This window comes from Syngnathus acus, chromosome 22 (assembly GCF_901709675.1).
Source record: "Syngnathus acus chromosome 22, fSynAcu1.2, whole genome shotgun sequence".
NCBI classification, from domain to species: domain Eukaryota; kingdom Metazoa; phylum Chordata; class Actinopteri; order Syngnathiformes; family Syngnathidae; genus Syngnathus; species Syngnathus acus.
The window spans coordinates 8,465,573-8,475,467 of record NC_051106.1 but is presented as its reverse complement, the minus strand read 5'-3'; the positions used below and the strand labels follow the sequence as shown (position 1 = coordinate 8,475,467).

Genomic DNA, 9,895 nt, shown 5'->3' with positions numbered 1-9,895 from the left:
ATATTTGAATGAATTAAAGGATAAATGATAAATCTGTTGATTGTCACACTTGTGTTCCAGCAGCTTCCTCCTAACACCGCCCCGCCGGGACCACCGAGAATGCGCGACCAAGCGCCCACCAACACTACCACCAGGGAGCGGGGCGCGAGGACGCAGGCATGCCGAGGAGGAGCGACTCTTTGCCGGCCTGCCGCCGCCTCGTCTCCCGCTGGTTACCGAGGAGGTCTCCCAGAGGTTTTCCACAGGTCCTCGCCGGTTCTTGGCACTGAAGCAACGGAGAAGAAGATGCCGGGCTGGCACGTAATGACGTGATGGTTCTGGTTCGTGTGCAGCGAGGTTGCCAGAAGAAACGGGTTGCAGAGATTTTGCGTGAAAAGGTAAGAATAAGAGTTTGCGCATCCAGCTGAGCTGCGCAACAATGAGGCCAATCACTGATTTAAGATGCGCACTTAACTTCATATCATTGCGCACATTTCCCCCTCATCTGTCCGTTATATGTTATTATATGTTAGTATAAAAGTAACATTCCAAGTAAATTCTCTAGCGTATCCCTTTATTGTTTAAAAAAAAATAAATAAAACAGGACAGAAAATCTATAGGTCGTACTTGAGAATCATAAATATAAATGTAGACTCTAAAGGAAGGGTTAAAATGCTGACAATGGTCTAAATGTAATGGGAGGCAATTCCAAAATAAGTGCACATTTCCCATTCTGTTGCCGAGGGAGTTGTTTACTCAAGTGCAGAGAGTACCAGGCATATGTCAAAGACAATTAACGCATTAGTTGTATTCTATTCTTCTCAAGAGCCCTTTAAACATTTATTCATTATTTAGCTACCCCTCCTCAAAATTGGTGAATTGTGTACAGTATTATTTTCGTTATTTGTCTTGGGGGAAGCAGTCAACTGATGTGTATGTGTTCCGTCACAGTCCTCAGCCTTCACGGTAAAGAAAGACTGGTGATTTGAAAATCTTCCACACTTTTCTAGCAGCCGCAATTTCACCATTCCCGTTGCCGTCTTCTTCTCGTTCTGTCTAAATTGGCCCCTGATGGAAAAATATTGTCGGCAGGAACGCCACGTGAATAATTGAGGCCTGCAGGGCTTTAAAATTGCAAAGCAGGCAGCCGTGATTTCCTGCTTGCCGTCTTCCTATCATGATTTAAGAATGGAGAGATCCTCTCACCCTCTATAGAAGAAGAAGATATACGGTCTGCACCTTAATCGTCTTTTATTTAGAAGCAGAAAAATATGATGTGTTGTTAATTTTTCATATTAAAGAAACTGCAAGGTGGCTAGGGTAGAATTGGACTTACTGAATTATTACTATTGGTGACATCACTCCCTTTAGTTGGTCAAAATTAGACAACTAGTTTGCATGCAAAATATTCTGATTCTGTAAAAAAATAAAATAATAAAAACAGATAGTAATTTTAGCTAAGCTCACTTAGTTGCTTGCATGACTTATTTTTGTGCCGCAAAAGAGACGTTTCAGCCTATGGGGCATCTTTAAACTAAGCTCTTTTCTGCTGCTCAGCTGGTTGCCCGGCAACCAGACGATGGAGACAAGCCACTACATCACCACCGCTGTATACCCGTGCAAAAGAAAAGCAGGTCCGCCTCACATCATCCACATCAAAAATCCATTCAACTGTTTCCATTTTGTTCATTTACGCGCACGCTCTTGCTAGCATGTACGCGTGTCTCTCTCCGAGAGGGCTAATGACAAATAAATGAAAGGATGACACCAAGCTAAAAATAGTGTCGTGGATGAGGAGCGTGAAACCTTTTCACCTCCACAATTCCAACACTGTGACATCACCATTGTGTTGCAGCTCCTTTCTCAAGTCCTTTAGCGTTGGTGGAATAGGTTACCACGGCTTCATAATTACTGCATCAACGTTTGAGCTTGCTGCACAAGAAGAAGAGGAGAAGCAGGTTCACTATCACTTTTCACCACATTAGCATGGACTAGCCCGTTTATAATTTATTCCACTGATGTAATGGAGGCGTTGCCCACATACACACCAAGGTTATACAAAAACTCCATTTTTTTTTAATGATACAAATTTGCTCTTTTTGCAGGGTTTGATGGAGATCTGGTCGAATGTCAGCGGGAACGATCGTGATAGCAGGAGGAATTCTTGCCGGAGTCATTCTCGTGTGCATTGTCGCCATCCTATGTTATTGTCGACTGCAGGTAAAAATCACTTACCTGAAAAGGTTTGATTTGTTTTGCCAATATAATGAGTATACGAAAAGTATTTGATGGTGGTAACATTTTATTATGAAAATGAAATGATAAGAATTATGACTTTGTGATATGGTGTGCTGTCCGCAGTACTACTGCTGTAAGAAGAATGACTCCGAGACGGACGCGGGCTCGGCCCCAGCCCCGGCGGCACCATCCACCCCGCTCTCCCACTTCCCGTGCGAGACGTGCGACGCGCTGGCCAACGACGGGGCCGCCATTACTCCCGTTTCTTTGGAGCAGCTGGACGCCGGCGTCCCGTGCCTCGCCTGCTCGCCGTACACCCGCCGCGCCGCCCCCCAAGTGCTTAACGGGGGCGAGCGTCTGGGCTTCCACACGTACTACGAGACTCCGCTGCCGTTGGGTTACGCCTGTCCGACCCCCCCGCCCAGGCCCTACAGCACCCAGGTGTGACCTTTGAACTGCGCAATACCGGCCCACCTGAACTTTTGTGGCTTTGGAGCAACATAGCACCAAAATGTTTCTAGCATCTGAAATGATTAACTTTATTTCTTTTATTTTTTTTCATTCTTATTCCCGCTTTTGAATTGCGACTTCTTTTAGTGTTAAAAGTATTCAAAACTTTAGCACTTCCAAGAAAGTAAAATAATATATTTTTAGCACTTGCAAGAAAATGAAAGATTTCAAAATACTATTTTTTAGCATCCAATCAAAATTGATTTATTTCTTAACTTTTCTTTCCATTTTGTGAGACATATTTTAGCTTTTGTGAGGGCTTTAACATACTCAAAACTTTTGACATATTTAGATAGATTCTAGATTCATACAGCACATATAGAAAGATCTAAAAATATAACAAAAGGAGAACATATAGTATGATACATTCATAATTACTCATATTTTAAGAAATAATTTTAGGATTTATTTAATATACAACTTCTAAATATTTGAAGGGTTATCCTACTAGTTTTCCCTCTTTTTTAAAATTAAATAAAGTAATTGTCTGTGATTGTGTGCATGGGGGGCTTGTTCAAATTAATCACATAATTTTTTTTTTTTTAAATACAATACGCCACAGAAACTCTCTTGTAGTTTAGAAGCTATCACTTATTACTTTTAACTGACTTTTTAAAAAATAATTTAAATGTTTCATGAATTTTCCAGTAACTACTACTACACATTTATTTAGTCCATTATTTTTTAGTTTAGTTATTTTAGGTCATCCCCCCCCCCCCCCGACCTTTGTGGCGTTTCAGTTCACCCACACCCTGCTCGTGTTCACTGAAACGCAAAACTGAGGGCTAACTGTATACCTTGGCTGAAAGATTTTTTTTCTATATAGAATTATGACAATGAAGAATTTTGTGTCCAACAACAACAAAAATCATATGCTGTATTTGTCCCTGCATGGAGGTGATGTCTTCCATGCTGTGCACGTTTACGTTTGGGCCTACTTCCTGTTTATACAAACACGTCAGAGTTGATTATTTCAAAATGTATAAAGACAAGTACTTGATGCAGTCGGCCTGTGACTTAGTACACCTGTGCACTGTTTCGAACAAGTTCATAATTTCCTCACAATTTTATTCTATTTTTTTAAGCGATGCCATACTAATGCAGTTTAACGCAGAAAAAAACGTTTTATGCTGTTTATTGGACTAAAGTGGAAGGAAACAAGTACAAAAGATCAACATCAATGTTCAAATGTCATTCTTCCCTCAATCTGTCACTGTAACTATCATTTTACACAAAGTCATACAGTCGGCCGTGATCAACTACATTGATATAAATAAAGTCATGTTAGAATAAAGTTGACAATCCTTAATATGCGTGCTAGTAGGATCAGAAATACACGATGCTAGTCGCCGCCGCCATGTCACATCAGCATGACATCGATCACTTCGATGTTTTCAAGCTGCATGCTCATGATCTTCTTCAGTTGGACGCCTGCTTGGTAGTCAAAGGTGATGGAGAGGCCGTTGGCGGTAATGTTAAACGCTTTGGCGTTGCACCGGATGACGATCTGAACCGCAACGAGACAGCAGCATTGGAAAAGGATCGACACGTAGCAATATTGCCCGCCCAACCAGAACCTCAAAGAACTTCCCGGCTGCAAAGGGGAAGTTGGTGGTATGGCGCTGTTCGTAACCCCAGACGTTATTCAGGAAGGAGTTGACCACTAGCACGTTGTTGTCGGTGAAGTATCGAAGGCGAGGGTTCAGGTGCATGGCCTTTCCGTTACTCATCAGCAGGTCGATGACAAAACTGCAAGACAAAAGCGGCGCCGTGTCGTCATGGCCACGGCCTTATTGACGACGCCCGTGGTCTTGTACCTACCGCTGGGTGGTTGTCTTGAGTTTCCCTCTGATGGCGATGGCGCTGCCCACATGGAGCCCGTTACTCAGATCCGTGCTTTTAACACCCTGCGACCATTTGGGGAGAAGAAAATGGCGCATTTAGTGTTCTTCAATTTGCTGGCTATTTTGGCCCATGTTTGGTCGCGCCCTAAAACTCACACCACCCGCATCAATCAAAACGAGTCTTTGAGCGCATGTGATGTTTTTGCGTGTGCACGTGTTCTTGCAGGGCAGGCTCGTGTAGTTGCTTGATTTCTGACGGAAAGAAAACACAGTTAGCATTATCGTGGCGTCATGTGACTTTTGTTGAGTTCCCCACCAGATCACTCACGAAGTCAACCTTGCCAGATTTGACCAAGTTGTTGATCATGTTCAGCGCCAGTTTTTGAGTGAAATCCAGAGAGTGGTTTGTCACCATCTGGAACTAAGAGCATTTGATTTGATTAGCTGAGCATCATTAGCTAAGTCGCTGTTACATCGCCGTTGTCATCCTGCTCATCTTACGTTTTCAGACGGGTTCAGGTAGTCAAAGGAGTCCACGTCGGTGAAGAGGTCATTGCCGAATGTGGAGTCCATGTCTATGTCTGAGTGGCCTATGACGTCTGGGGTGCCTCCGCCGCCCGTGTTGTTTAAAGTGTAGATGGGCACCAGGATTAAGATGGCCACCAAGATGGCCACCAGGAGCGCAACGACGACGGCCACGTGCCAGCACTGCACGCCATCCTGGGCGGATTGCTGACTCGAATTCTGATCCTAAGAGGATGAAAGTCAAATTATTCGTCATTCCAAACCTTTTGTCCACATCGCAATGTGCGTTTTATATTTGTATGGATTGATTCCGTTTTCTTCCCCGTTTTTCCAATTATTGTTGTTTATTTTCCCTGAGGGTTAGAATTTCAAATTAGTTTGAAACTAGTTAAAATATTTGAAACCCTAACACTAATTTGATAACTGCACACAATTCATTTCATTGGGCGTCAATATTCGCTCAACATTTTCCAAATTGGATGGCTGTTATCAATTAAGTGAGACAAAACAACGGTCGGTATACTCACAGGTTTCCGCTGTGGATAAGTAACGTTCATTTTCCAAGTGAAGGATGAGGCCGCAGAGAAGTCGGTGGGATTCAGAAACTCGACTTAAACGCACGGCCAGCGGGCGGGCGGGCGACAAGTCCCTAGGAGCGATGTCGCGGTGAGGCGTTGGTATGTTTATTTTGTGACGTTGCGAAAGACGTGAAGGCATGAAATTTCAAAGTATAAAAGGTGCCATATGGTTACTTCATAAAGCTTTGATTGGAAAGTTGAGAGCGGCGTTCGACAGATTGAAGGTTATGACGACGTTCAAAACGAACACGAGACTAATTGTCATAAACAATGTTGATAATTGCGCAAGGTTTTACGTAGATTTGCCCGTCTGTTGTTACGAGAACAATATGAGGGCGATTCGGTTTGTTTAGTCACAAATACTCTGAAATAGTGTTTGGTTTGTCTCATGAATTGAAACTAACAAAATGCTTTTTCAAAAAGAAAGAAAACTAAATGAAGCTGCATTTTTTTTGTAAAAGTAAATATAACAACAATGTGCTTGTTTATTATTTTTGTTTATTTTTAACTATCTTTAGAGTTTCAAAGTTGTGCTTCCGTTTAGGGTCAGGGTTTGAAAGTGGGGTTTTAAATTAAGGTTAGGGTTTCAAAGTAGGGTTTTAAACTAGTATTGGGTTTCAAATTAAGTTTTTTTTTAACAAAGTATGTTTTGACAGGAGGGTAAGGGTTTCAAAATAGGTTTTCAAAAGAGGGTTTGGGTGTATATGTAAGTGTAGCTTTTTAAAAAATATTTCTTATGATTTATTTACTTTTATTAGACAAGCTATTCTAAAAATGATTGGTCGATGAATTTATTGTTGGGTTGTTGGAAAAGTACTACTTTTTACTTCTTTATAAAGTACTAAATATAGTGTGATATTTCTGGGACACTATTCCATTTGTTGAGAATTTGACAAAAGAAAAAAAACTCAACCTTTCAACTTGAAATACCAGAAAGCAAACGTAATCAAACAAAACATTGTCAAAACAAGGGTGTGTTCTTAATTAATGTTGTGGTATTTTTCTCTCGTTTTACCTGCTCGACCCGTTCGCCACCTCAGGATCTCATTAGCATAATAATGCCACTTTTGACGGCCCGAATGAGGATCCTCCTCCTCGTCGTTCTCATCTTCGCCATGCTGCTCGACTACTTTCCTGGTGGAGGCGTCCTGCAGGTTCTGTCGGATTCTGTGCCAGAAAGAAACGAGGAAAGGGAAAAGAAAGTGCTACTTTCCTTCTTGCCTTCGGTGTCAGAACCCAACCCGGAGCAACCTGTTTGTACCTGGCCGCCTGCTTCATTGGAGCGTCAAGCGCGCTCCACCTGCCTTTTCTTCTCCACCGCTTTGGATTTGACCCTGATCCCGGTTCCTTGCGTTTCCGGGGTGGGCAGGGGTCAAAATGATGCAGGAGGTGTCGGTCACCTTGCCCTGCGATGCTCAGGTGGTGGAGCAAATGAGCGAGGAGGAGATCCTGGCCTGCCTTGTCGCTGAAACGGGACCACACTTTGCGGTAAGGAGACCTCAGGAAGCCTGGGAACTGGCTTCTTAATTCCAGAGTTGCTCAAGTTAATCCAGATACATACAGCACAATAACAACATTGCCTTAAAAATTGTTTCTCCGTCAGGAGGTTCCAACGAAAAAAGCCAAACTGAGAGAAAGCCGTCTTCAACTGATGGACGAGGAAGAGGAGGAGAAAGAAGACCCACTCAACAAATGTCAGGTGGGAAACCTCCAAACTCCCTTCAGAAACATATTTAAGACAATCCTGAAAATATTTTCGCATCTTGAATAGTGCTTGTGTGTTTTGGTGCTGGTGTGTGTTGGCGACTCCCAACGGCATGCTGTGTTTGTGTTGCCCCTCCAGATGGAGAACCGTCGTCTTCAGCAGACCAGCCTCCGTCTGGAGCAGGAGAATGACAACCTGGCTTACAGGCTCATCACCAGCAAAGTGGCCCTCAGGAGCGCCCTGGACAAAGTAGGACCCACTTCTGTTTTGGTTGTTGAAGATATTTGTCAAATAAAATGCAAGAAGTAATGACTGATAAAAGAATAGAAAAAAATGAGGAAATTATTGAACTACTTTTGACAATGTGACATTATTGTGATGTTGCCAGGCAGAGGACAGGGTGGAGAAGCTCACCAGCGACCTTTTTCTGACCCGACGCGAACTGCAGGCCACAGAGGAGGAGAAGCAAGGGAAGGAGCAGGAGGCGACCATGGTAGGTGGGTGGGGTGCACGCCTAAAAAAAAAAAAGTGTAATGGACATTTTTAAATTGTTATTGATGATTTAAGAGTACAAATATTTTATTATCATTTTGCAGTAGGGCACGAATTAATATTCATAATAATAATTTAAAGTTGAAGGAAGTGTTGCGACGGGAGCTGGAGAGGGCCGAGCAGGAAGTGAAGCGGTCGTCAGGCATCATCGCGGACTACAAACAGGTATTTAATATGCCTTGATGATGTCATAAGTCACACCAGGTTCATTGAAAATTTTCGGTTTAGATCTGCACTCAGCTCACGACCCGTCTGGAGATGCAACAGGACGCACACTTGGAGGAGGTTCGCTCGCTCAAGGTGACATTTCATTTTTTTGTTAATATAAATAAGAAGAATTTTAGAGTTGTGACCTTTTGTCGATTCCAGATCGCGGTGATGGCCTGTCCGCATTGTCGTCATCACGTGGCCGAATACCAAGAGGGAGAAACGTCAAATTCCAAATCCGACGCGTCGCCGTCACATGACAACAACACGGTGCCAAAGTGGGAACGGCGACACTCGGATCCCACCGACGCGGAACTTAGGCGGGAGAACCAGGAGAGGTCATCCCTCAAGACGCAGATCAGGAAGCTAGAGAAGGAGCTGGCGCAGACAAAACTTCAAGTGGTGGAGGCCAACTGCAAGATTCAGGTGTCGTAGGACGCCGTTTTGTTTGTAAATAAACATAAAAGAAACGTCAATCACGTATTGTGTTGTTCCAGGAATTGGAACACGATAGGGGAATCCTGGCCAACGACCTTAAGGATGCCAAAAACAACTGGATCAGCAAGGCCTTCACCTCGCTGCGCACGTATGAAATAAACAGAAAACAACAGTTGGAGTGAATAACATGACGGAACTGTATGCCATTATGCCGTGGGAAAGATAAATGTATAAAGCTCAACAGATTTCATTTTATTAGGCCATGATTGTCAAGGGCCACAAAAACATTGAATTTGTGCTGTCAACTTGGACTTTGTCTCCCTCTAGCGGACGAACTCATTACAGTGCAACAACTCAAGCGCCGCATGAAGATATACTAAACTACGTTGGATTATAGTTCACATCACATCCCAACGCTGTCAGTCGATGATGAATAAAGCCTAATTATGTCCCGATGTCCCAAATGAGAGACCTCAATTTCAATTCCCCATTCGATCTTTCATGCCGTCGCACTCACACAAATCACAAAGGGGTGTGTAGACTTTTACATCCACTGTTGATAGATAATTAGATAAATAGCTCGCTCATTAAATTGATATGGAGATGGATAGGTAGATATGAAGATAAATATGTAGCTCGATAACTAGAGTATTGCAGCCATGATGTATATGTGCCAGAGATGGACAATGTAGGTTATCGGAAAAGGACACCCTATTTAAGCAGACATTCTTCTGACCAGATTTTCCAGTTATGAAAGTTAATCGGCCTGCTTTGAGTCCAAGGAGGAAATATGGCCTATTTTCACATGCCGCTTTCAAATGTGCCCCCGTGTTGAATTTCACCTGAAAAGATCTTGTGTAATAATAATATGCTAAAGTGTAGGGTGGGCTGACTGATGTTATGGATTATTCATATCTTCTTGTTGTAAGGAACATTGGTCCACAGCAATGCATTGTGAAGTTAGTCTGTGGTCCCTTCTCAAGGTTTCTCATTTTCCCCTGGCAGGGGTTTTTGAGTTTTTCCTTGCCCTTTTGGGAGCTTAAGATCAGGGGATGCTTTGAGAATAATTGTCAATTTTTTGTCTATGTGAAGCCCTTTGAGACTGCTTGTGATTTAGGGCTATACAAATAAACTTGACTTGTCTTGACTTGGCCACCAAACTGCAAGTTCCTTCATTTTTAGAAGTATCACCACCATTATGGATATAATTGTTTTATTGAGTATATATTATCATCATTAGTCATTTATTGATTTGCTTTTACTGCCACGACTATTTTATTATAGTTTTTTTAGATTAGTCATGGTATTGGTTTTCAATT

At 42.6% G+C, this 9,895-nt stretch overlaps 3 protein-coding genes across 5 annotated transcripts; 2 read left to right on the top strand and 1 right to left on the bottom strand.

Moving 5' to 3' along the window:
- The first annotated feature begins 100 nt into the window (after positions 1–100).
- Positions 101–3,340, top strand: LOC119116205 (protein FAM163A-like). Its single transcript, XM_037241438.1, has 3 exons — positions 101–377; positions 2,085–2,199; positions 2,341–3,340. Exons 2-3 carry the CDS (start codon positions 2,107–2,109, stop codon positions 2,662–2,664), a joined length of 417 nt encoding a protein of 138 aa, XP_037097333.1. The 5' UTR covers positions 101–377; positions 2,085–2,106; the 3' UTR covers positions 2,665–3,340.
- Positions 3,341–3,846: 506 nt separating this feature from the next.
- Positions 3,847–6,804, bottom strand: LOC119116162 (galectin-8-like). Of its 3 annotated transcripts, none has more exons than XM_037241380.1 (7): positions 6,690–6,804; positions 5,073–5,321; positions 4,888–4,992; positions 4,728–4,823; positions 4,549–4,634; positions 4,305–4,476; positions 3,847–4,234 (listed from the first exon to the last, which is right to left on the bottom strand). In XM_037241380.1, exons 2-7 carry the CDS (start codon positions 5,142–5,144, stop codon positions 4,088–4,090), a joined length of 678 nt encoding a protein of 225 aa, XP_037097275.1. In that variant the 5' UTR covers positions 5,145–5,321; positions 6,690–6,804; the 3' UTR covers positions 3,847–4,087. The 3 variants fall into 3 exon arrangements, with proteins under 3 accessions (XP_037097275.1, XP_037097273.1, XP_037097274.1); XM_037241378.1 differs by lacking the exon at positions 6,690–6,804 and adding an exon at positions 5,624–6,033; XM_037241379.1 differs by lacking the exon at positions 6,690–6,804 and adding an exon at positions 5,624–6,033 and having other exon boundaries at positions 4,900–4,992.
- LOC119116152 (rab GTPase-activating protein 1-like) lies at positions 6,775–9,040 on the top strand. The gene is made up of 8 exons (XM_037241362.1): positions 6,775–7,162; positions 7,278–7,373; positions 7,518–7,628; positions 7,768–7,872; positions 8,013–8,096; positions 8,160–8,231; positions 8,301–8,564; positions 8,636–9,040. The coding sequence occupies exons 1-8, from the start codon at positions 7,052–7,054 to the stop codon at positions 8,756–8,758; spliced, it is 966 nt and encodes a 321-aa protein (XP_037097257.1). The 5' UTR covers positions 6,775–7,051; the 3' UTR covers positions 8,759–9,040.
- Positions 9,041–9,895: the final 855 nt, after the last annotated feature.